At 42.3% G+C, this 27,746-nt stretch overlaps 1 protein-coding gene across 1 annotated transcript; it reads left to right on the forward strand.

Annotated features, from left to right (window-relative positions):
- The first annotated feature begins 1,364 nt into the window (after positions 1 to 1,364).
- klf5l (Kruppel like factor 5 like) lies at positions 1,365 to 24,468 on the forward strand. Its single transcript, XM_079171193.1, has 4 exons — positions 1,365 to 1,614; positions 12,017 to 12,947; positions 13,891 to 13,950; positions 21,835 to 24,468. Exons 1-4 carry the CDS (start codon positions 1,474 to 1,476, stop codon positions 22,011 to 22,013), a joined length of 1,311 nt encoding a protein of 436 aa, XP_079027319.1. The 5' UTR covers positions 1,365 to 1,473; the 3' UTR covers positions 22,014 to 24,468.
- Positions 24,469 to 27,746: the final 3,278 nt, after the last annotated feature.

Consider the following 27,746-nt stretch of genomic DNA (forward strand, 5'->3'; position numbering starts at 1 on the left):
TGAAGATGCAGAGAGCAGGATCAGCTTGAGTAAGGGCCAAAAGAAGGTGCGTTGCGTCACCGCTGTATCTGTCGCTCGCGGCTGGTTAAAACGCCATCATCGCCGCGAGGACTCTCAGCTGTGTAGTGCATGTGGTTAAACTCAAGATACATTTGAGCAGATAGTCTATTTCAGTTTCACACAGCAGGGCGTGTTCTCTTTCATCAAAGCAAAAAATAGAAATTATGTTTGAAGGATTCATTCCTGTGTGTTGAAGATAAATAAGCACGTGTATTGTTTGGGAGACAATGAAAGGCCGAAGCACATGAATGCATTAGTTAGTCATATTCTGAAACTCCTGCTCCCTCGGTGTAACGTCTTTACAGAAGAGAAGATTCCCAGAATACTGATCTTGTAAAATAAAATCCAGAAGTCAGTGAAGGAAATTAAATTGCTAAGAATCTTTGTCAGCTCTCCTATCTGAGCACCAATTCGTTAAATCATCTTTTATTATTTCGCTTCAAAACATGTTTATTTGGCCGCTTTTCTCTGGGTTTTCTGATCATACACATGATGTTTGTCTTTCTATCTGTATGTGTCTATTAAACAGTGTGTGCTGCTGTTATTACCACGACTAAAAGCTTCATCACTTGCTGCAACATGCAATGAAATGCACAGTCCTGCTATTTATTACTTCCTGTGTGTTTGTGTGCACACGTGATTGATCAACTTACTCCCCTGATCACGTACAACAGGTTTGGAAAACTGGTCATGAAGATAGAGATACAACGTTCCTGCAAATTATATATAATACAATTTGATAAAACTTGTTTATTTAATGTGTGCATGGCCTCAGGAGAACTTCAGCACGAGTCATGGATATGTTTTTGTGTGACGGGAATACACAGTGTTGCACAAATCCCAAATTTAAGAAAGATGACAAGAAAAAAAATGAAAGGTCTTAATTTGGCAGTCATTTATGATATACATTTAAAAAAATCATAAGCAGCTAATTTTGGTTTTATGGCTTTCATCAGATCAGAGGAGGTTTTTATAAAAAACAAATTGAGATCAGGATGACTGCAGAGATCAAGATTGTAGTTGTCGCTGCACGATCGTGTGTGTGTGTGTGTGTGTGTGTGTGTGTGTGTGTGTGTGTGTGTGTGTGTGTGTGTGTGTGCGCGCGCGTAGTTGAGGAGACAACAGTGCCTGATGCCCTCCAGTTGGTTTTCCTTCTTCCTCAGAGTCTCTCAGGTGAGTCCCGCCTCCCTCCACGCAGCTGATTGGGCCAGGAGACTCATCCTCTGCTCTCATTGGCTCGCTTCGCTGCAGGGTCCACACTTGAGCTCAGGTAAAACCTACCTGTGGCCCAGAAGAGAGGGGAGGGCTGTGGAATAACTGCGTAGCATTCAGCTGAATTAAAGGCGCATTTACCCGCAAAACATCTGTATGTGTTTATAACCAAAATTCACAAGAAGATAAGTAACCGTTCTGATGGCAGCGAGGGTAGGACTGGCCATGAATCCGCCGCACACGACAGACGAGAGGGCGGTTTTTACGCAGCTGAAGCCCGTGAGGATGCCCGGAGCGGACGGCGCCGAGGAGGCGTCCGTGTTTGAGGACGTCAAACCTGGGGTGAGAGTCATCGCCGACCCGCTGAGGATGGCCTTTTTTTGGCTGTTTCCATAACTTTACCTCCGCTGTCATGTTAGAACAGACGGTGCTGCTGCAGCTGCTGCTTCAGTCACAATAAAAGGTCCTTTTGATGCTACACAAAGCTTCTAATAAGCAGTTAATTACCAGTGAGCTGCGTGTTGGTTATCAGGCAGCTTTTACCTGAGAAAGGACGCAGCTCACCTGTATCAGGTAGGCGGGTTAAAGTCCTCCACAGACACCCGAAAACGCAGGTAAAGTTCACCTGGAAGCTGTAGAGCAACTAGTGGCAGCTCTGCCATACAAAGCATTCAAATCAAACTTTATTTGTATTCCTCTGACGCAAGTTACATTTATTCTAGTCGTATAAAGATGCTATTATTCAGTTTTTAAGACTTATATGAAATCAATACACATAAAGCACTCACATTGAATCCATTTATTCTAAAGATTCTGTGTAATCAGGCCGACTGTTGCAGACAACATATTTATGGGGAAACAGGCTGCTTGTTGTTAGTGTTACACCTGCTTTACATTAGTTGTGTGCTTAATACCCTGCTGGTTTTTCTTATTGTTATTACTACACACGCTAAGCTTGTTTACAGAGGTGTTTATTAAGTTGATTTACACAGCACATCTCAGCAACACAGATGTTTACATGAAACATTAGAGCATCGAGACAAATTGCAAAAGAAACGCATTATAAAAGGACGTTTACTTCCAGTTAAAATCACTAAAGAGCCAAGAGAATAGGAGTTAAAGGAGTTAAAATAGAATATAAGTGTGAAGTGCAAGAATATAAGTGACAGCACAGAGAGAAATGAATAATTATTTGTTTAATAAAAGGCGGCAGCAAACAGAGAAGTCATTCAAAAGCAGACTCATGCTGTTTCCTGCTCGTTTCGTCGAGTGACGGTGACCGTCTCCTGCAGAAGCTGCGCGGTCATCGGATGTGATCACATGATGCAGAAGCCGGTTGAATTTTAGACAATTCTGCAAAATGGCCTCTTCTCCATCCACCATCCTCTGTAGATCTGCAGAGGATAATCGGTGAATGCTCTGATGCCAGATATGTGGCTGATCACAGCAGAGACGTGACGGCTGCATGAACAGTTACATGGCTGTGAATGTTAGCGTGGTCACAACAGACAGAAAGCAGAAGCCTCGGTATGGAGCTGGTGTTTGGTAAACAGACCCTGAGACCTGCGGCTCACTGCTCTGCTCCTCACACAGGACCACCAACAGTTGGTTTGGTCACTCTTGTGATGCAGTCTGTTTCATGTGATCCAAAGAAAGCTTCATGTGTTGCCGGGCTCATGCTGTAGATTCTTTTTATGGTGCAAACTTAGAATCATAGACTGTATATAAGAAGTGGACGTACTTATCGTGACGCCACCCATTGGTTCTTGGACTGATATTTTGAAGCCTCTAGTTCGGCGATTTGGCTGTTGCCATGTTGTTTTTTTTCGCAACCAATGAACAGGAAGTGACCATATTAGGACTCAGGAGGAGTGACGTAGAGACGTTGTATAGGTCTCTGGTAGAGACCTGTCAATCACCGTGTAGCCCCGCCCTAAAGCATACCCTTCTTTATGGTCTGTTTGACTCTAAATGGACCATAATTTACTAAATGAACATCATGCTGTATTGAAGAAGACTTGAAACTAGAGATTGAGACCATAAACTCATGTTTACAATGTTTACTGAGGTAATAAATCAAGAGAGAAGTAGAGTCATTTTCTCATAGACTTCTATACAACCAGAGGAGTCGCCCCCTGGTGGACATTAGAGAGAATGCAGCTTTAACACATGAAGCGTTGACTTTACTTTTCAGATCTGGAGGTTGCCACCTGGTTAGAATGAAACAGTCACATGCTGGGGCTGTTTTGAACCGACTTTATTGGCATTGTCAACTGGACAGATGTGATCATTACACTCTAACCAACATTTCCTTGCAGCAGTCGAACCTCATTGCATTGCAGTGTTACTCAGTTATTACATTTTACTTTGACAGGAGTTTGAGAGCAGTATTTTTAATGTATTGTCTTTCTTCTTTCTATGCCGACAAGTTTTGCGGATTCTCTCAGCACAATGACTTATTTTCTCCAGGTTTTATTCTCTTGTGTCTCTTGTGTGATGTTAAAAACACTGTGTAGCTTCTCCGCCTACCTTGCTGCAGATGGATGTGGCCCGAAATGACATGTCATAAACACAGAAGTATTTTATAGCCTAAATGGGATTCCATGAATCACGATGTAATGTAGCTGAAAACCTGAACACAGCGTTTAAGTCGTCAATCATTCACTCGAGCATCATGAGACAAAGCGTAGTCTTGTTTGCGTGACAGTCCTCTGATAGTTATTTGACAACTTACAAGGACACATTTTAACATAAAAACATGTGATGCTGCGTCTCTGCAACAACACGTTTGTGTCGCTTCTGTTGTACTCAAGACTAACAAAAGGCCGACATTCAGCTGCGTTTTCTCTCGTGTCTCGTTGCTGCAAACATGGCGCGCTTCATGTTATGCAAATCATGACTTTGTCAGGAACAAAGGAGTCGGCTTAAGTGAAATAGTTGCCCCCCCCAGGCAAATTTAAAGCCAACCGCAGCGGGAGAGGGTTCACCTTACGTGCTCTTGATTCACCGTGAATGTGCAGGAAGACGGTTTCTCAAACACATTCCTCACAGATACTCAGGTCGCTCTCTGTCTGTTTCTTTCGCTCACTGTATTTCATCCTCTCTCTTCGTCTGACTATAATTTAGTGTCAAACACAGAGTTTCTCATTTGAGCAGAGCACGACAGAGAGTTCTGTGTAAACGCTTTCTCTTTTTTTTCTGTCATTGTGTTGGTGTTTTAAAGAGCGCTTCGCGGAGCCGGTGTCGTGACAGCAGTATGTTGCCCGACCTGTCTGAGCAGAGCCCGCATCTCCACAGGCCGCCTCCGGGCTAATCGTCAGGATGATAAAAGGCTCATGAAAAAAGTCACAGCAGCAGTGAGAGGCTGCTGAGGCTCGTCAAACATGCAGGTCTTTGGTTCCCCCGAGCATAGATGTCTTCACCCTTTTGATCCGTGTTTGTGTGTCAAAAGGTTTCCTTTTTCCTGCTGAGTAAGCAGTCAATAAATTAACTCGCTGATCTTTTTTGTGACGTCTGTGTCCGTGAAGTTTTACCACACTTGTTTATAAATGAAGTTCATGAGGAGCGGATACTCAAAACAAGGAGGGAAATTACATTGAGTGCACTTGAGCTTTTCCTTAAAAGCGTTTTTTCTTTTTCTTGTGTCGATAACAAGCTGTGAACACAGCATTCTTTTAGCTCATGTTATGGTCTCCACCAGCAAATATCTGACACTTCAGCTGCTAAATGTTCCAGTTTGTTGACCCAAACCTCGACAGTGAGGGTTGCAATTGGCAGCAACTTTTTTGCCATCAGGAGGAAACACTTTTTATCATATACGAAAAAATGTATTTCACATTTCAATATTTGTTGCATTAGTAATATTCAATATTTTGCTGTCACTCTTGCATAACTTGTGTTACTTGAGGTATTCGGGTATTTTGTAGCCCAGTCGATCTCAGAAACCGTGCAGTGACTCTGTGTTGGTTGTGTACAGTAGAGTAGTAGTGTGTTAATGGTCGTAACGCTGTCGTTTAAACCACACTGGGAATGAACGAGCCGGAGGACTTTGGAGATGTGAGACCACAGTGATTATTTAAAGAGGTCAACGTTGAGGTCCAGTGTTAATGTTTAGTCTGAGATGTTTCTGCATTCACCAGACGTCACCTGGATTTAATGATAAGATTTTTCATCAGCTGCCATTCCATGAAGGGACATGTATTTTAGTCTATAAAGTATCAGAAAACAAGCACTAACTTTTTGTCAGCCAAAGACTGAAGTTTGTCGGCTCATCAAAACATTTGTCTGGAGTCTTTTGAAAGTTTTTTTTCTTCCAAGCAGTCCGTGTTTTATTCTGGAATCAATCTGTTCATGAACCTCAGCAGTAATGGCAGAATAAGTAACTGATATGAAACCTATTTCCAGATTCTTTTGTCGTGAAATCACCAATAGGTTTTCCTGTTAGACCGAGCGCAGACGGGAGAAGTTACAGAGTAACTTTGTGGCGTACACATCAAGAGTGTGTAGGCAGTCACGCATAATGATTCCTGAAGATCAATACTCTGATATGTTTCAGATTGGTTTCCAGTATGTTATTTTAACGTCCTGGGATTGTACAGGGACCTCCTTTTGTTTGACTTTATGTCACGGACCAGACTGACCCTCCTCCACATGTTTTCCTGTCACGTCGGCCTTCCATCAGTGAATCCTCTTGACGTCTTTTTTCAGGCCCTTGTTGCCGACGGATATTTTTCAGGCTGCTGAAGGCTGAAATGGTTTTGGTTTGACTAATGATTTGACTTTCCAGAGCAACACACGCAGCTGCTTTGCATGTGAGCAAGCGTCTGCTGACAACGAGTCTAAGCTCGCAGCACTCACCGACTCTCCATTTCAGCAAACGTGATTCATTTGTTTGGTTCCTTCTTGGGGACGAAACATTTTGGGACGATGGACCTAATTTATAATTAGTGTCTTTGCTTTTTGGACATTGTGTCTCTCCTTCTGCTGGTATCTGTGATTTGGTATCATTAAACACAACATAAAGAATTCCCTCATATCCTTCCATACATGAACCTGGCTATTAAATAGGTCATAAAATCTCAGATCCATGCAAACACGATTAGTAATTGTTGTTTTCTAAGAGACTTTATTCATCTGTGGTGAAAAAGTGTAATTACTGGCTGATAAACATGTTTTTCATTTCACCCTGTTGCATCTGCAGACCCATAAACCAGCCTGATCCTCCTGACCAATCAGAAACCCACTAGAGTTGTTGAGTCTAATGATGTCATCCGTACCCATCATGCCCAGTCGTGTCTCGGTCCCAGACAACGCACGCCGCCCGCAGACAGTCCTACTCTACTGTTTCCTAATGCCTGTGGTCTGCAAACTCATCTATTGTGTGAGCTGCAAAATCTCTTTAACGACTGCCACTGTTTACCCTTCATCCGCCTGGGAAAACAATGAGAATTGCTCTGGTGAATAAAAAACAAAAGGTGAAATCATTTTGTGATGAGCGAAGAAGTCTTTCAGTATCTCTAAACATGTAGTTACGTACAGGATGGAGGGATGTTCGTCTTGTCCCTACAAAATGCCACAGCGATAATTCACAAGTATCCTGTGACATTTCAAATCAAAACACCAGTAGAGGAGCTCTGGATCCAGGACTGCGAATGACACCCCACTCCCCCTCTTACTGCAAGCTAGATTTGAGAAGTCTGTTTTGTGGGACGATAAAAGAACAAAGAGTGACAAGAAATAAGAGATGCGACAGAGAAGTTATTGTCTGAACGAACTGTTAACCTGAAGAGAAGGATGTTGCAGTTCAGCTCCAAAGAACTCAAAATGATTTGTGTTATATGATTAATGGCAAAGAAGAGAACTGGTCCCATACATTCATCATATACCTTATGTGTGTGGGGATTTATGAACATACAGTATGTTGAGATACATATATATCTTCCTTTATGGACATGTGTGTGTAAATCATACATTCTTTTGCATAAAAGCGTCATATGTTTAACACCAGTAACTTCAAAAACAAAGGCCTCATTTATAAGAAGTGTTTGGTTTGTGCACTCAAGTATAATAGAAGTATAAAGGTATTATCAAATGTTTTATCAAAATATATCAATACCCGACTTTCCCAGAAGAGCCACAGTGGATTTCGTCCAGTTGCCTCTTCGTCCCCGTCCTGTGAAGCCGATGCCTCCGTATCGCTCCCTCTATCAGCGGCCATAAACCATCACCAGTCTCAAAGGTTTTGTTTTCGTGATTTCTGCTCTGTTGATTAGCAGCGAGCAGATCGACACTATCAGCTCTGTCTTTTTTTTTTATGGAGATCCAAAGGCGAACAGCCGCCGTTTTCCATTTGTTTAGCGATTGTCTGGGGGAGGGGTCTGATGAAGATGGCCGACCTGGTGGCTTGGAGGCTTTTGAGAAAGAGGAAGAGGAGAGCGGTCAGAGTGTTGCTTTTATTGATATTTTTTCGGTTCAGTATGAGTCTGGCATACGTAGACGTGGTTTAACCATCTGTTGAGGATTTCATAAGATAATCCCAATAAATTACATTTGAGATGAATAGCAATATTTCTAGTAAATATATCAAAAGAAGAATTGTTTTTGTAATCGGGACAAAGGATTCAGAAGACGAGGAGGAAAGTCTCGGTTATTCTCCCAAACGGACGGGTTCCAGCTACGTTTCCTCATTCAACGGTTCGTACGGTATCTTACGCAAAGTTACTCCTCATGTTTACTGCGTTTTTTACAGATCAGCACCCGCCAATCCGTTCATTCAATGAGAGAAGAGCCCTGATTGGTTGGACAGGTTGGTTTTTACAACAACCAGTGATCTTTCATCCAGGAGGCCGCTGTTCATTCCCCGTGTGAAACGAGAAGGCAATGTTGATGTAATTTGCATACTTCAGTAACTGCACGTCCGTAGTTGTTTTAACCCAAAATATGATCTTAAACCCACAAGACAAACCTAACTAAGTAGTTTAGTTGCTTAAACCTAACTGAGTTATTTCCTGTGAAAACGTTTACAAGTAACGGACGGAGATTGACACTTGTTGCTGGACTTTCGTACGAAAAATGAGAATGAACCTTTTGTAAAATATCTTACAAACAACAAGATGTTCAGTGTGGTGGAGCTTCGAGTCTCTGCGAGCTGATTTTCATGCTGTTGGTTGCACCAAATGGAAACTAGTAACTATGAGACTTATGAGGGGGAAAAACACAATTTAGAAGTGTTAAACACTGATATGATAAACATGGATAGCAGTTTTCTGTGCAGTAAATAAAGTTAGGATGGATGTCAGATTGGCTGGATGTGTGGAAACTCCCACTCCATCCCATAAACCTGAACACAACTGATAAGAGACTGTTATCAGGCAGAAGGATTCATAGCGGAGCAGTTGTCCATGTTCTCCAATCATTAACCAGGTCTTAGCCTCAAGATATTGTACTTCTTTACCACGTAAAATCATACAAAGACATTTTGAATCGTAGTTCATCGACTAGTCTCCTTTGAGGTTGCCGTGCCTGTTGTGCAATGTGTCTGCGATCGTTAACGTAACTTACAAGGCTCTTTCTAGAATACACAAAATAAACACCCACACCTTCTTATTGAAAATAGCAGGGTTTCCCTTTAGCTCTCAGAAATTAACAATAATAATAATAATAAAAGTTTATGGGATTGAAATAGTAGAGTCATAGTGTTCTTTATTGTCCTGACCAGAGATTTCACTTTGGAAGAGGAGGTACTTAAGGGACTTTTCTTAATCTAGAGGTTTGATATGCATGTGTGCAACGTTTGTGGCGCAGTTCATCAAATTTAGGAGAATTATTTGTGCATTTCTTTGATTATGTTAGTGTATCTTATAGAATGCATGACCACCCTTCAGCTTCAGCATATCTTCGAACTGCATGAAGACTCGTGAGTTTGTTGCAAAACCGGCTCGTTAAGGAAGCTGCAGCTCAATATCGTCTTTGCTTGTGCAGCAAGGAACAGAGGCTAAAATAGGTGAAATGTAAGTGACATGCAAGTGAATAGGAGAACAGAGGTTGACAGCAAGAGGGATCGACAGCAGGGGAAGTGACCAAGGGCACCCGAGGGAGGAGGGAGGAGGGAGGCAGGGAGGAGGGAAGGAAACAGAGAGGCTGTTTTTGTTTAGTTTTTTTCTCATCAAGTCAATCAGTGTCCATGAACACGAAACCAATAGATTGCATTTCCTGACTATTTCTCAACCTGCCACGATACCCGGCTGAGCAATTACCTCCAACATTTGTGTATGAAAATATATCAGCAGCTTATTGATGGAGGGATCGGGTGTGTGTGTGTGTGTGTGTGTGTGTGTTGACGGCGCTGCAGAATAATAGCGTTGAAACGGGCCTTTTCTCTGCTGCTCTGTGCCTCCCGTTGAGCTGCTGGACTCGACCTCCAGCCCGTCAGCACCTCGTTAGGTCATTCGTCCCGAATCATCCGGTTCAGTCCAGGACTCCACTGTGCCCTCTGGGTTCTGGTTTCTTTAGCTCCCACTGATCCGGATAAATTGCACAAAGTGTACAGTTGGGTTAAGCTTCATATGTTTAATGATTATTAGCATTTTTCCTGTTTGATATCTGTATAATCGACGTTATGTAAAATGTTCTCAGTGTTTTCTATGAATTGTGTGCAGCTTCCTGATTCTGATCTTCCCGTCAGATAATCCGCCTGCATCGGTATCGGTTTCATAATCAGCCGCTCACTTTCTTTCCTCGCGTTGTTTTCTCTCTTTCTTCGCCCTCATTTCCTTCTCCTCCTCTTTTTTTTGTTTGGCTCTCTCCTTCCTCTCTTCATCCTCTCCTCAGCGCTGTGTGTCTGTCGTCACTGTGCCCATCAGAATCTTTTTGTCTGCCGAGTCTATTTTTACCAGAAGCTGTTTAAGTTTCCTTCAGCCTTTGTTTTGGTTTCTTTCTTTTTTTCGTCTTCACGGTTGAAACCGCTTCCATCGGCCACACCCACAGAGGGAACTCTCCGTCTGCGTGTTTGTGTGTAGCAGAGTGTGTGTGTGTGTTGGCAAGTTAGTGTGAATTTGGACATGCATGCCTTCATTTGTGTACATTTGTGCAAACATACATTTGTTTTTGTGTGTGTGTGTGTGTGTGTGTGTGGTCTCTGCAGCACAGATTCTTCACGTAACGGCTGGTTCACCTCTAAATGAGTGACTCTCTGCTTCACAGACTCTGAATGACACACACACACACACACACCAATTCATCAGGATTAAGATCAGATCTTCTTAAAGGAAGAGGAAAATACCTGCTATTTATTTTCTTATAGGCTCCTCCACCTGTCTGGTCTTGTTGCTGAAAAGCTCTTCTCTGTATTTCCACACATTTGTCACCCGTCACACAAGTAGATCTGATCAGATTTGATTGACAGTTGCATCTCCCTGGTAACAGAATCTAACAACTGTCTTCAGATTTAAAACCAGTGAGAAGAGCACAAAGAGAAACATAAATACAGAAAGGTTTTGTGCAGAATCAGCGGTTTGTCAGAAAGCAGTGTGTTTATGTTCGACTCCATCAGTTATAATCCAAAATAGATTTCAAAGCTTCGCACCAAGTGGCAATAACATGTTTATAGAGGGGAACTTTTTAGTAAATCACTTCCTGCAGCAAAAAAAGCAGCAACTCTCCGTATTTGAAACGCAGCAAACGGCATTTTCTGCCATTTTTGCATGAAAAATGACTTAATTTAAATTTACTTCATTCGACTATCAATGTAGGTGGCGGTTATGTTTCTGTTGATCGACTGATCCGTTAGTCTGATAATCGTTGCAGCTCTAGTTGAGTGAGATCTCTAAGCATTTTTATGAATCAGCCTCACAACTCACCCAACGATCAGCTGATGACATTCACACACAGATCAATGACACCAGTAGCTCTTCTACGTTTACAGATTTGAATTCCAACCAAACCAACAACAGTTCTCTGATGAAAGCGTCTCCAAACATGCAGCAGGTGATAACTAGTGAGACATGTTGCAGCCCTGAAGGCTAAAGGAGTAACTTCCAGGTGATCGGAGGTGAAATCCTTCTGTAGCTTTGGCTGATTGTCTGTCAGTGCAGTGAGCTCCACTGGGAAGCAGGAATGTGAGGTATGATGGAGGAGGAAGTCCTGCTACCAACGTCTCTTAAACTTTTCTTTTATCCTTTCTTCATAGTTGTCATTCTATTTGAATTCCTGTGCAGCTTCCTCTCTCTCACCCCTACAGTATATATCTTTCTGTTAACTGGTGGAACGGAGCCACGTCACCTCCACCTTATCACCATCTGCAGCCCATTAATCTCACTAAATAATTCCCTCAGTTAAACAAATACAATGTCTGTGTCCATGTTGAACAAATACTGTGACAAACCGTAGCTGCTGCTGTGGATGTTTCCACAGTGTTCACCGAAAGCTTCTCAAATCATCAAGTCAATCAAAACATGTTTTTACCCAAAGTCTCAGGATTTTAACATGAAATGCTCCGGTGGTATTTTATACTTTGGTAGTTTCCACACATTAAATTCATACAGAGACCAGCTCTGTTGATACGCACAGTTATGTAGAATATAGGGCTGGGTGATCAATATGATCATGTATTGTCTCGCAAAGGAATCATTTCGTGGGTGATACAAAAGAATAACTAGTTTTACACTCAGTCTTAAGGAATTAACAAGGAAGGGTTGTCGTAAATTGCAGTTTCCTTTAACCTTGTCTCTCCTTTGTTCCTTTCCAGGTTCGATTAGATTTGGACAAATACCTCCCCCAGGTCAACAGTCCTCTCTTGAGTAACCTGATCGATTCTGTCGACAAGAAATACAGACGAGACAGCGCCTCCGTGGTCGACGAGTTCTTCTCCGAGGACAAAATGGCTGCTCCTTACAGCCTCAACATCAACTTCATCCTTCCCAGCACCACCCACCTCCGCACGGGCCTCTACCGGCACAACACCAAGACTCTCACGCCGCAGCAGATCAAGACGGAGCCCGGGCTGGAGGTGCCCTGCTCCATCTCCACCTCCTCCAGCACCCAGGCCCTGCCGGACTTCACCTCCGTCTTCAGCGTGCCGCCCGTAGTCAACAACGTGTTCATCAAGCCGGACATGAGCTGTGGCGTGGTGGTGAGTGTCCCTGCAGGATCCCAGCAGCCAAATCTGGACACAGAGCTTCACATCGGACCCCCGGCCCCCCAGCCGCAGGTCTACCACATTCCCATCACCAGCTGCGCTGACCTCACCATGACTCTGTCGCACGCCAGCCCATCGGCACACGCCTCCACGAGCGGCAGGACCATGCTGAACCTCTGCAACGTTGCATCCCCGGCGGCCAACGGCAACTACATGATGGCGGAGCACCAGCTACAGCAGCACCACGGTTACTACCAGGCCTCGCCGACCGGCTCATCCCAGCACACGGCGCCCCACAGCCTGCCGCCCTCACCGCCAAACTCTCAGCCAGGGAGCCCGGACGGTCATGCGGAGCTGCTCAGGTTAGCGCCACAACTTATGCCGCACTACCAGCAGCGTCTGGAGGGGATAAAGGTGACGGGGTTGTCTCCACACGCCATGCTGATGACACATGGACAGGGTGTCCTGACAGGTCCCAAATACAACAGGCGGAACAACCCAGAGCTGGAGAAGAGGAGGATCCACTTCTGTGACTACCCAGGTCGGTGTTTTATCTGCATTTAACTTTAGAATATATCAAAGTACAACCGTTGCCTCACGGGTTCGATTCCAGGGCTAGACGGGCCTTCTGTGTGGTGATTGCATGTTTTCCTCGTGTCAGCGTTGGTTCTCTCCAGCTTCCGGAGATGCAGCTTAGGTTAGTTGATTGCCCCTTGGTGTGGATGTGAGCGTGGATGCTTGTCTGTCTCTATGTGTCTGAAAACCTGCCCAGGGTTTAGCCTTCGCCCAATGTCAGCTGAGATCGGCTCCACACCCCCTGCGACCCTGAACAGGGAAAGCAGTTAAACATAGTGGATGGATGGACAGGCAAAATATAAGAATCATTTTGCATAGAGTTAAATGATAATCATCTCCTGGTCTTCTGCTTTTGTCAAGGATTTGACATTGCCATGAAACTAAACAGGTATCTTACTTACGTAATCATTTGCATGCTGTATCATTGGCCGGTAACAAATGCACTCTCTGCACATGGTCAGCAGCAGAAGCCATTTTGCGAGTTAAAAGTGAAGACGTTAAACCTCTCGGTTGTTGCACGCCACACAGTTCTTGCCACTGCTTTCAAAGTTGAATCAGTTTTAACGTTGTTTGTGAGTGAACTTTCAACGTGCAGCTGATGAGATCACCTGAAATGGATGGAAAGGGCGATTCGTGCACTCAAACCCTTCTGTCACCCTCCTTCTTGCATATCGCAAACAGAAACCAGGTTGCTAGCATGCTTCATAACACACTGCAAAAAGTGTACGCGACCAATTATTTGAAATGGTCCATTTGTGTTTGTGAATGAGTCGTCTGTGGGTTCGTCCACTGATACAAAACCACTCTAGAAACATCTTCTCCTTCGTGGACAAAGTAAACTTTGCGTCCGTTGAGAGCATTTGAGCCGTCAGTCAATCTCACGATCTCTCTTTGTGATTTCTTTTCAGGCTGCTCCAAAGTTTACACAAAGAGCTCTCATCTGAAGGCACACCAAAGGACGCACACAGGTAAGAAAACACGTGTTGAACTTGAAGTGGTGTTTTTCTGCCATGACATAGAATTGCTCTCTGCTATCAGCTTTCTGACGGGTCTGTTCCAGCTACGACTTTATCTACTAACAGTTCAGTCAGAGACTCTTCAGACGCTTTTCGACCGCAGACACCTTGAGAGGAAGTCATTGGGTTTCGACCGCAGACACCAGGGTCTAAACTGGAGAAGAAAATGTAAAATCACATTTTAAGTTCTGAGAATCTGGAATCTGGTTGACGTTTTGTTTTGTCTTGTGTGAGGTCTTTTCAAATTCTCAACATTGATGAGTATTTGGAAGAAGTTGCACAAACTCACACCTATGAACTCGTTCTGTCTAAACTAATCCTGGGATTCAATCTCATCACTGGAGCCATTGAGCTCACAGCTCAGTTGTCTTCAGCTTATTTATTTGTATTTTCCATATTTTGTCACATTGCCAGTTTCGATACACCCAGTAAGTAAAACAGAACACAATGACGAGTAAAACAACATAGAGGCTCAAGAGTTTTTGCCTGCTCATACCTGTTCTCTGAGCTTCCCCATAGAGAGAGAACAAAGAGGGAGGGAGGAGGGGAGGATGAAGGAAAGAGGGGGAAAAAAGAGGGAAGACGTGCTGTTAAAACGAAGGCCAAACCAGTTACTCCTGCTTTTCAGAGGAGGAAGGAGGAGGAAGGTTGGGGGGGGTGCAGAATGGGGGAAGGTTTCGATGTGTTTCCCTTCTGTAAGATGAAACCTGTGGACTCCCAGCAGCGTCAGACCTGGATTTTGGAGATTTACTCATGCGATAAAAGCCGCAGTGAGAAAACAGTGAGGCAGAGAAAGACTGAACACGTGAGTGACTGTGTGGAGAGAAACAGGTCTCTCTATTGTCATAAATAGATAAGATGGAACTTTATGGATCCCAGTGGGGAAGTTGGGTTTGTTGCTGCAGGATACAAATAAACTGTGGAAGCAAAAGACAAATAGACTGTAAAATATGCAGTGAGAATAGTAAACAATACAATAAAGTAAGTGAAGTAAGTTGGAGAGGAAAGACAGTGTGCAGGTTGTTTTTACACAGATGTCATGTATGGATCTATATATATATAATACTGGAGGTTTCTCATGTTTAAGTCCTCGAGGTTTGAATATTATTCTTTAAAACAAGATGAAAACTCTGATAAGCTAAGAAAGACGAACACTCATCTTAATGCACAGCTGCAAAGGCTTTTGCACCTGGAGGAGTTTTTTATTAGCATGATATCAAGTAAATCAAACTGTCAAACTTCTTCTGTTCCCTGCAGGCATGATACGAAATGTTTGTTTCTTTGTGCTGGGCTACAACACGATGCGGTTAATGTTTCTTACTGACTGGGTGACCAACACATCATTCATATGAGTATGTCCAACACTTTTAAGGAGATCCAGTTGGTTCCCAACTTTTTGTAATTTTGATTCCTCAGATTGTTTCCGTTCAAAGGTCCCTGGTCTGGGGTGCACTCTGGTGTGGGGTTTGCAGCGTTGTACATTTGCGATTGTAAACAGCAAAAATAAACACATTTTAAGTGTTCAAAGAGGCGCAGTGTTCAAATCCTCGGCCGTCCCTTCTGCCCATTGCGTTCAGCGAGCAGAGAATCGCTCCACGTTTAGGCGATTGTGTCACGTCGCGTGTAACATCCCGTGAATCCGAACAGGCTTCACCTGAGATCTGACAAAGGCAGGCTTGCCTCGTCTTGTTTTTTTTTTCATTCAGTTGATGATGACTCATGATTTGAGCATGTGAAGAATCATTGGGCTGACTGTTCTTAACTGCAGGAAATATTCTCAAGCAAAATCACAAACCCTTAACCAGAGAGTTATATACTGTGTCATATACGGCCTCTCGTTACTGTCTCTAAAAACCTGTATTATATTTATGATGAATTTGCACATAAAAACTATTTTTTTACCTTTGGAAAGTAGTCCCGTCCTGCATCAACTTGAACTTGTTTTGTTCTCCGACTGTAGAAAGTTATCATGCTTTATCTTTTCCAGAATTGATTAATGCATTTCTCTGTTTGCCTACTTGAGTAGTGAAGCCTGCTCACACCTTCAACTCATACAATCATCTATCCAGCAAATATAAGAGATAACAAACCATAACAACATGAGAGAAGGAAATAAAACACGAAACAGAACATGTTCACGTTTGAGAAGCTGAAACCAGTCAAATGTTGCTTAAAAGAGGACGTTTGTTGCTGTAGATCCACTAATCGGTGAATCCTTACCACTCTAGTGCGTCTCTGTTTGCCTGAAGACTTTTCATTCGACAAAAGAAGCATTTTCACAGTACATTCATGTCGTCACTCTCAACAGAAGTTGTAATCAACACTCTGTCACTCCGTCATGCAGACAATCTGAAATGTGGCGGAGCATCAGGCCTCATTTATGTCAGTTACAACTCACTGGAAGGGAGGTATTACCATAGTATCAGGAAGCTATTTGTGTGTGTGTGTGTGTGTGTGTGTGTGTGTGTGTGTGTGTGTGTGTGTGTGTGTGTGTGTGTGTGTGTGTGTGTGTGTGTGTGTGTGTGTGTGTGTGTGTGTTCAGTAAGTATCACTTTCATTTTCTTCACCAAAGGTAACCTACTTTTGGAAAACATTATAGAGGGAAGTCATCTTTTCACAAGGTTTCTTTACTAAGACTGACTGCAGGTTCTGAGATTACAAGATGTTTTCCTCCCGTTGTGTGTGTGTATATAATATGTATATATATAATATGTATATATATAATATGTGTGTATATAAACCTTCCTGATGTTCATTTTGAGGTACTTATATTTTAGTTTACTACTTTATATAAATGTTATTCTACTTCACTAGATTTCTTTTTAAAAATATTTGTACTTTTTGTCGACTATCCTTTGATTTACATGAAGGATCTGAATACTTCTTCCACCACTGTTAACGTCGATCATGCAGACAACAGACAGGATTTAATGTGCTGTGATGGCATTCATGCAAAGAGCAGCCATTACCGAGGTGCCTCTGATAGTCGTGTAACGGTGCAGACGATCCTCCTCCAGCCAGCAGCCATGTTCAGGTTGTTTTGGACAAAATGCACAAAAATAGAGATTTGAATAGTTCAAACATTTGTGTATGTTTTAGAGGGAATATTTAAACGTCACTTTGGCCAATTTGAACAGCCCTAAAACCTGAAGGTTTTTTTTCCAGCTCCATTGGCGCTCGCCACCGTGTGACTGTCTCGCACGCCAATCAGCCTGTTGCGCTAACCTCAGCACGTGTTGCTAACAGCTAAAGATTTAGGGGCGGGACTCGGGCTTGTGAACTTTGGTTTCTGTATTACTTGCGTGGATCTACATACCATGTATCCTGCATACTGCCGCGTGTACCGGACCGCTTGATCAAGGCATGAACCACTTGTGGACGTGCATGTTGTGGGAGTCCATCGCGGTCATTGCCTGCTCATTCTGCTCCTCCCACTAGTACGGGGGGGGGGGGGGCAACCTTGACCGTGGACTCAGCAGCCGTTTGAGCTCTGCACGTCTACTTCTGTGATTGTGTTAGTACGCATGTGTGTGTGTGTGTACATGTGTGTGTAAAGAGTAGAGTGCTATCAGCCTGATTAGGGAACCCTCCAGCCCTCTTCACAAACACTAACTGAGCTGATAGAGCTCAGAGGTCCTCAAAGAGTTTATGGGCGTCCCGGAGAGCCTGAGGGTGTTTGCTCTTTGACGCAGTAAAAACAGCCGTAGAGATGCTTGTAACATGTTATCATCATACTTCTGATGTAGTAAAGTGAGTCATGTAGGGCGTGAATGGATTGACATAGAAGAAATGTTGGAGAGTCAGTCGGACTAAGACCATAATATATCGGCGATATAAGGCGATATTTTGCTATTTTTAAAATCTAATTTTAGGAAAACTGTCATAGTATAAAGAACAAACCACCACAGTATGCAATCAGAACATTCATCAATCAGAGAACTACTTTTTGTGTAATCTGAGTAAAGGAACACACATTTGTCTATTTTTTTAAAGTGCTTGCGCGATTCTTTAGGCAAGCTACTGAAGTTAATAAAAACATGTTTATATTTCATAACTATTCATTCAATACTCCAGTGCATTCATATTTACCTAACCCATAATTAAATGGTGCCTTGTCCAAGCAAATACAGAGGACCAATAGAGAGAAAGAGCTCTCACTTTTTAAAATGTATTTCTATATAATATCCTCATAAAGACTTCATTTGAATCTCATTGTAAGTAATCAGAAGAGAAGCTACTCATTCTTCCTGCAGCAGAGTGACTCAAAGCTCCCGATGAAATACAAATATACGTCCTAACAAAGGTCACTTCAGTAACAAAAGCTGTTTTGTCCCAGTGATGGATGTGCTGTTACACTCCATGTCCACTTTAAAGTGTGTGTTTTGTTGTGTTTGTGTGTGTGAGTGAGCGAGAGACGGTGTTTGTCCATTATGGCTCATGACATATTCAATAACTCATTAGTGTTTATGTGTGTTTGAGAGAGAGAGATAATCGTTGGCCTGTTTTTAATCGGCCACCTGATCAAACAGCTGCGGTCTGTAAAGGCTTTTGAGCGTCTCCGTATATTTGAGCGCTTTTGAGCGTCAAGTGGGAGAAGAGAAGCATGCACAGCTCAAAGAAAAGAAAAGAATCACTGCAGTCAGCTGAAGACAGACCATGTTCCATGAATACTTTAGTAATTGTTCTCCTGTGAGGGGTGAGGGGTGGTTTTTCACCCGACCTTCTGGCAGCTTGTTTAGGAACATATATACCACTCTAGTGTGTTTGTTCTGTGCGTCTGTGTCGTGTTTCACCAGACCTCCGGGATAATAGTCTGTGCTTTTGACCCCGGCAGCGCCGCTATAGAGCAAAGACCAAACACACCTGCGGCTCGAGAGCCTCGTTCTTTTTATATGGAGACATTTGTACTCCACCTCTACACACACACACGCACGCACGCACGCACACACACACACACTGTAGAAACAGGAGATCGTCCTGATAGGCGGCTGGAGTGCCTCTCATCTGTGCGGTTTAGCAGCTTGTTGGATTTTAAAAATAGCTTCTCGCGTGTTTAGAATCACTTTCAAATGTTTGTTGGACGGGATGTTTTAGAAACATCACATCTTAAGAGGCAGCTTTTTTTTTGCATTCTTCCTATCGGCCCCCCGGTGCTCTTTGGACCCCCATCGCTCCGCTAATGGCTGTCACTGAGTGATTGATGGTCAATAGCGGAGGCTATATCTAATCAGCACTAACGAGGCCCATGCTGCTAATGAGCACTTGATGACCCGGAGAGCCAAACTCCCTCGACCCCAGCTGATGAAAGAGTTTTCTTCTGGCACTTTTCAGCCATTTTGAGATAACACAATTTGTGGCATTAATGCGAGAAACTACAGGAAAACAAAAAGACACTCGAACCGATCGATTTAAAGATCACGCTTCCATCACACGTCTTCTTTCACTACTTTGTCTATTTACGTCTGTAGATTTTTCCTAAATCCACCAAAAGCTCATTTGCATATTCAAACACAACACTTCAGAAAACTTGTAATACAAAAGAGAATCCTTAATGTCAATGACTGTCGATATCTATTCATTGTGTTACTCTATTCACCTGTAGTGTCTCGTCTCGTCGGTTTCTCCTTCAACATTTGACTCAACAACATGTTGGAGGTTGAGTTTACATCACCAGATGAAAATGATTCTAGAATCATTTCATTTCACTCCTTGTTGGGGGGAAAACCATGAAACTCAAACTTTATCCTGAAATGATAAACTTCAAGATGACATGTTCAAGAACACACACAGCATTTCATTCTTAGTGTGAAAGCATCAAACCACAGTTAAAGGAGCTTTATTGTGTCGTTATCTCCTCGGGCTGTTTGTGCTCATTTCTTGCATTGATTCTCTGACATTAATTTCCACCTCGGCTATGAAAGATGACTTCTTTTTTCTTTCCTGTTGTGTGCATACCAGCCTATTGAACAGAGCTTTTTATTCTCCTTGTTGATGATTAGCTCGCTGTGTGGCAACAGCAGAGAAATGTCAACGACTGGGTGGAGCAGGATAAGTGTTGTTCTTTCTGGGCTTTACAGGTTCTTTTTCTACCCAGAACTACCTTCTAATTATAAAGGAATGCTTCATTAATCAATGCGTTTCCTTGTGTTTGAGTATTTAAAATTGTTGCATTGTTTACGTCCATGTTTGAGATCGTGTGAGGTTCAAACTAAACAGGCTCATTAAACCCTTTGAACCCCAAAGCAGTTGTGGGGCGTTATTTGCTTCAGTCACGTTGTTCTCTCTGTGGTCTTTATTTATATATAATCTAAAGTCCTGCTCCTCTATGGAAACAGAACCATCGTGACTAGAAGTAGAGAGAACTCAAACACGTCTTAATGTTTGATGATTTATGTTACAAACAATGGAATCTGTATATTCAACATATATATCTGCTTCTTGTGATGCCTGGATGATGATAACAACATTCACACACGAAAGTTGAATTGATGTCGAAATGGTAGAGTGTGTCCTCATGTGACTGCTTCGAAATAAAAGCTTGTTAAATATCAAAATAACTGGGGGCTTTTATTGTGAAGAATTACAGAGCTTTGTTAGCGGCTATTCTTACTTTAAAACAAGTCTTCCAACACTGCAGGGAGGAAGAGTCAGCAGCAAAAACAACAGGGCTTTTATTGTGAAAAGTTATAGGAAATGAAATGTGTTCATCCACCGTTTTTAATCTGTTGAAATTGTTTAAATGATACTTAAAATGTAAGTGCATGCTTTTCTTAAAAATGTTATTTGTAAAAGGAAGGTTTTCTGTTTTTATATATTGTTTTAATATTTTGCACTTTTAGCTTCAGAGTCTGTATGAAATGTGCTTTACAAATTATTATTATTATTATTATTTTTATTTTATCCGATCAGTATCCAATCAGGCAGCTCGCATCAAAGTGTGGCCACACAAATGTAGACGCCGCTGAAAAGACGAGCGTAACCACGAGAGGATAAAACTGCAGACAGACTGAAAACAAGTCTTTTTGTTCTTCAGTTCCTGCTGCATTCAGGTGTAATCTTCCATAAAAGACTAACTTTTACTAACTTTTACACACACACACAGACACACACAATTGGTTGTAAAAGAAAAAGGTGTGTCGTAACAACAAAGATGTGCTGACACAAACACACACAGCGATTACTGCTGTCTGCTCCTCACAAACTGCACTCCTCAGGAATTTAATAACTAAGCATTATTATATTAATGAATCAATATGTTGTGACTGCGACGTGCATGTTTAATTGGTGAATGAAGTAACCGTCCTTTGAATCAAGTAAAGACATGAATATTTTTCGTGTCGGCTTGATTGTTTTCCTCTCATGAGGAATATCACTTATTGTTGGTATTAACGGACCAAAGCGTAATATGCGGGGACTCTTCTGACAGTAGCTGAGCCCATTGTCTCAGAAGTGGCTCCGTGTGATTTGTATCTCGTCTTTCAGCTTCATGGAAACGAGCCGAGTTGTTTACAAGCGGGAGCCGTGAAAACCACAAACTCTCTCGCCCACGCTGCTAACTGCCATCCACCCCATTTAGAAACTCTCACTCGCACTTTATTGTGAAAGGACATTTTTTGTCATCAATGTCAATGTGTTGACATCACTACATCTGTCCAACAGGGCGGGAACAGACAGGTTGGAGATGAAGCCATTAACTGTTATTTGGTTGTGTTTACTGTTTAGCTGCCAATTCTCCGATCTTACACATCAACATGCTTCTAACGCCTCACGTTCTCAAAGGAGCTCCTACTCAGCTGTGTTTCCTGTGCAGTGATGTGTATGTCCTCTCTGTTGCAGGTGAGAAGCCGTACCGTTGTACATGGGAGAGCTGCGACTGGCGCTTCGCCCGATCGGACGAGCTCACCAGACACTACCGGAAACACACCGGAGCCAAACCCTTCAAGTGCATCGCCTGCAGCCGCTGCTTCTCGCGCTCCGACCACCTGGCCCTGCACATGAAGCGTCACCAGAATTAACCGCCACACGAGCGCACACGAGAGCGGTGTCCATGACATGACAGCCACCTGAACTCAACCCACACGGTACCAAAATCATCCCTGTTTCACTCTGGTGCTCCATGCCAACATAAAATGAGTGATAGCAGACATCTAACGGTGTTCTGGGTAAAAAAGAAATGCAAGAAAAAAGCCACAAGATCGAAACATCTGTCGTAGACATTTTCAGGCCTGAACCCCGACCCGTTTGACTTACTGTGGCAAAAGTCCTGCACCTCAATGAAAACGGCACAATCATGACAAGAAGTAGAGAGAACTCAAAACAATATTGTGCAGAATAACACAGCTTTATGCCATAAATCATATAAAGAGGAAAAACACAATGGTAGCAATATTGAAAAAGAAATGAAGGCCCCGGGTGCTATATATAGTAAACTATTTACATTCTTACAGCCTCTACCTGTCCTCACCTGTCTGCTCAGTGTTCAGCAGCCTGCAGTTCAGTCACAGATGTGTTTGACATGTGACTGTCGGTCTCAGCCGAGTCAGTCATGGCTTCTCAGCTGCACCGAGGAGCTCAGAATTGAATGTTTTTACAGGATCTGGTTAAAAGCAAACGCTTTCCTGTTGACCGAAATTTTAAAAGACACGTTTTGATGAAATATCACGATTTTAAGCTTTAATTCGGCTGTTTTTACCCACCAAAGTGTTCCCCACACACAATATATTCAAGGAATGTCAGAAAGTTGATTTGATAAATTATGTAATTTCAGGGATTTATGTGAATAAAACATGCTTTTCCAAACTGCCGGCGGGTTTTGGGGTTCAGAGTTTCGTCGTCTGCCATCGACAGCTCCGTATTATCACGGAGATAACAGCGACCGTCTGCTATCAGTCAACAGTGTTTGCTGAAGTCTTAACGCCGGAGCTAATGATCTACCAGAGACTCAGAGATGATTTTGGTGTCTGTGTACAAACACACTTTCACACACACACACTCGACGTGCTTTACTTTCTGCAAATATGGGTCATCAGGACTGTGGCCTCAGCCTCCTTCTGATTACATCGTGGAAAACCTTTTACTCTTGTAAACAACAACAACATGAACTGTTTGTTTTTCCATAAATCTGCCACCACCACCACCACCACCATCATCATCATCACTGCCACCATCTTCTATCATCACATGTGAACTTTTAAGGAGCGGTGGAGCTGTACGTCCTGCCGTTGTATATACCTGTTTTATATACGTGTGCGTATGTCTGAGAATACAAAGAATGTAATGAGATTCATACTTGACAACCTTTTCTTTGTTTTTACATCAAATGTTAATATGAGTAATATTCCATGTTGAAGACAGAGAGTAAACAAATCATCAACACAATCAGAGAACTCTCTATGGAAAAGTTAATAATCGCCTAGTTGTGCTTGTTTGAGCACAGGTAATACCTGTCGAGCTCGGAGAGCGGAGGGATTCGCCAATGTTTGTATCCATGACACTACCTGTTGCCACAGCGACCAAGCTCCTCTGACGACAGTTTGCGGTTTAGCTCGCCGTTTCTTTTCAGCGCTGTGGTTTGTTTTCTCTCTCTCCTGTATTTGTTCAACACTTCAACTGGAGAAAGACAGAGCTGGGTGGATGGGCTTGTTGTGTAATCCTGACTGATTTCTGTCGGCCGGATGATGAACGCTCACTTCATTGCATGACATTCAGCCTCAGCTGTGGCTCCTGCATTCTTTTGGGCGTTTAAAAAAAGAAAGAATCCGTTGGGATGCATTTTTGTGCTGTGGCGTAGCTTGACAGGAATTAGAAGACGGGGAAATCAAGAGTCAATGTCACCGTCGCTGTTCTCCTTTTGCCACCTTTTCTCTTTTAGATAGAACAAAATAAACCAGTGCAAACACGACAATCTTCCAGTCTGTCGGGGTGATAACTGAACTTTAAATGTCTTCCATGGGAGCTTGAACGATGAACAAAAATCCAGAACGTACTTTTGTTCAGAAGCAGAGAAATACTTTGTCTACATGGCAGTGACTTATAGTTTATTATCTATGACCCAGACATGATCTCACCTTTTCTTTACTGTTTCTAGCACTTTGCAAAAACTGTGTATGTGTGTTAGTACTGTCATGTCTAGAAATGTGTCCAAGCATTCTGTTATTTCAACACTATGATTGTTGTAAAAGTTCTCCCGTCTCTCTCAAGGAGCTGACCACCCACTGTGTACATAACTGTTTCAACAGAACACTTTGTAAATATTTGTTTGGTTTTATTTCCTATTATAATATTAATATTACTTTTCTTTTTTTAACTAATGGGATTTTAGATCGGTTGTATGTGAATGCTTGTTTAATTGTTTTTTTGATACTCGTGTGTAAGAGAATTCATCAGTTTATGTACAAATTGATAAGAACAACAATGCATTTGTTTTCAGTTTGTGCAAGATGCTGCAATGAATTAATAAAAGGATTCATAAAATAATAGTAGGTTTTTCTTGTTTTTTGGTCTTTGAGCATGCAACTATCAATTCATGTGAAATGGGTCACAGTTCCCCTCAGCTTTACGGAGAGTTTTAGCATCTTTCAGCTTCATGTTTTGGTTCTTCAGCTGGCAAATGTTCCGTTCTGATTCACTCTCACCGCTCTCGTCAGACAAAGAGCTCTGATAAACACGTATGCTAGATTGTCTTCTCATTCGTCTGGAGGGAGTTCAACCACATGACTTCTGTTCAAAGGTCGTGAGTTGAACAATGAACTTGATTCAAACCAGGCGACAACCTCCGGTTGTCCAGAGTGAAGTCAAAGCTTCACGTGTTAAAGCTGCATTCTCTCTAATGGCCACCAGGGGGCGACTCCTCTGGTTGTATAGAAGTCTATGACAAAATGACTCTACTTCTCTCTTGATTTATTACCTCAGTAAACATTGTAAACATGAGTTTATGGTCTCAATCTCTAGTTTCAAGTCTTCTTCAATACAGCATGATGTTCATTTAGTAAATGATGGTCCATTTAGAGGACATCATCGTAGAGACGTATACACCGTCTCTACATCACTCCTCAGTCCAGATATGGTCACTTCCTGTTCAATGGTTGCGAAAAAAACATGGCGACGGCTGTAATCCAAGATGTCGACGGCAAAAATTGCCAAACTTTCACAACATCAGTACATAAACTAATGGGTGATGTCACCATGACTACGTCCACTTCTTATATAAAGTCTATGATTCAGACCAAAGAAAATTGTCCATTCAATTGTCAAGTGAATTTCATCAAACTTTTGAAATGTCGCAATAATTCTTTTTTTTCCCATCAATTGGTTTCCAGCGAATAAATTCAGTATGTGAGGCATAGTTTGGTCAGAAGTTGGCGTTATACGCTACACATCGGTGCGCCAGTATACACGGGGGAAGAAAAGGTTGCAAACCGGAACAAAACATGGCTCAACCATCTAACCAACGGAGAGGGCTCTTCAGGAATTTGTTGAAACGGGGCAAGTTTAAATTTGTCTTTCTTGCCAGCTATTGTCAGCTCTCGCACGCAATAGAAATATCTGGGAAGAAGTCATGTGACTTAAATGCTCACTGGCGTCACAACAAAACCGTATCCCATTTAGCCGACAACTCTTTTTTGACGAAGGCAACCGAGCATAAAAGCATATTTTTTGCAAATAAGAAAGTTCTATCGAATTTCGTCGTTTCAATATAGCTTTTCTGATGCTATACTTCAAACATATACATATTAAAAATATGTGAACGAAAACACAGCTAGTGTCAGATGTGTGTTAGAATTGTTGGCATTGCTTTTATTGGTGTCAATTGTGTGAGATGAGTCACACATTTGCTCATTTCCAAAGGTTTGATTCTCTTAAGCACACCAGGTTTTTTTTTTGCATGACTGCGATAACATTCAGATAATAGATTGGGTCAAACATTAAAAAGAGAATATTGACAGTTTTTGACAAAAAAAAGGAAATAGGAAGCAGAGTTAATCATTCCCCTGGATCGACTGTTTTGAACCGTTATGGCACGTTGGAGGACCAGATTGTCTTTGTCTTTGTCTTTGCATGACGTGGCAGGTGAAAGGTAATCCCGCCGGCGGGGCAGCTCTGTTGGGGCTGCGTGACACAAAAGAACATGCCGGTTTGACGGGGAGGGGGGGGGGAGACGCCAACAATTAAGCCAGAATAATAAGTCGCAGTATAAAAGGTATAAAGGCAGAGAGGGTGGAGTCCACCGCTGTATTTTTACTGGCAGCAAAAGTAATCATTATGTTTGTGCCAAGATGTGTTCAGCAGAGAGACTCAGAGATTTTCCCCATTCTCTGGGACAACACCCTCAATGTTAACACGTAATGTACTCTGCATGTGTATGCAACGGTGTCTCTTTGATCTGCATGTCATGAAGTACCAAGAAACGTGTTTGATGCAACTTACTGTGAATCTACAGTACAGCTTGTGTCTTTTAACATCCTTCATGTTTGTTAATAAAATGTGTATAACATGATGCTGAAGACATCCAGCATATTTACAAAAAAGAGCTATATTCAAAACCGCATAGTTTACTAGCAGTATATAAAAAATGTAGCATGTATATCCAAACAAAAGCTAAATCTGCAGCATGTTAATAATACCTTGATGTAGCACTGATTTTTTTTAGTATGCATCAGATAAGGGTACTGTGTCCCACAATGCAAAGCGCTATGGTCACAACAAGTTTTTAAAATTTCCGTTCTCTATTTTATCACTAAATTCACTTCTGCGGATCTTCAGAGAACTCAACTTTGTAGATTGCCAATACTGGCAGGTTTACGAAAATGTATGGCGAACAAAAAAATGTTTCCAACATTTGAGGAGTACTGAAGCTCCACAAACTGGCTCGAGATACCGGTTTCATCGACAAGACGTTTTTATTGCCCGTTGACGGATGGTACGTTTGAACTATGTCCATTGAAAAATCCAATGGAACTTGCATTTATCTGGAATTACAATTAACCCACCACAAAAATGCAAATAACGCAACATCTACTTGATGCATTGGCACAAGGTTCCCAGATGACGAATGTTAATGAATTTTCCTCTAGAGAAGCCACAGTGAGGTAGACATTTCTGCTTTGGGTTAAAATCCTCAACAACTATAGGATGGATTGCAATAAAACTGTACAGACTGTCAATATTACATTTTAAAGTATTGAAAAGAGCAAATCAGTCTTTTGCATATTTGCAACCTGTCCTGATGTTTACAGATTGTGATGTTGGCAGCAGCAGTGCAACAGGCTGTTCCCCTGCAGGTACTCAGATGACTCACCTGTTAATCTACCATCATTTTCCTTTTCATTTGGTGTTCAGGTACATTTCTTTGGCTTCGGTCTCCTGAACGTTCACCTGAGGGCCTGGTGAAGCTCGCTGCTCATTCCACAGTCGCAGCAGTAAAACTCCTGTTAAAACTTGTCTTGAGGATTCTGCAGCGCTGCCTGAAATCCTCACTGCAGGAAACAGGCACTGCAGAATGAAAGAGGCTTTGGTGTGGATTGTGCATTTGAACAGTTGATACAAAGGTTGAAAAACACTTACAAGAAACATCTTTTTACAGCTGTTAGTTTTTTTAAGTCATGACCATAGAAATAGAAGAGCAGATGAACGGACGTCAAACTGTTTTTCAACATTACAGCATGGTGGAATTCACAAGATAACTTGCCAGCTGTCTGCTAGTTAGCTTGCTAGCTGGCTAATCCCACCATGCTTTAATGCTACACTGG

The sequence above is a fragment of the Pholis gunnellus genome, assembly GCF_910591455.1.
Source record: "Pholis gunnellus genome assembly, chromosome: 13".
Classification (NCBI taxonomy): domain Eukaryota; kingdom Metazoa; phylum Chordata; class Actinopteri; order Perciformes; family Pholidae; genus Pholis; species Pholis gunnellus.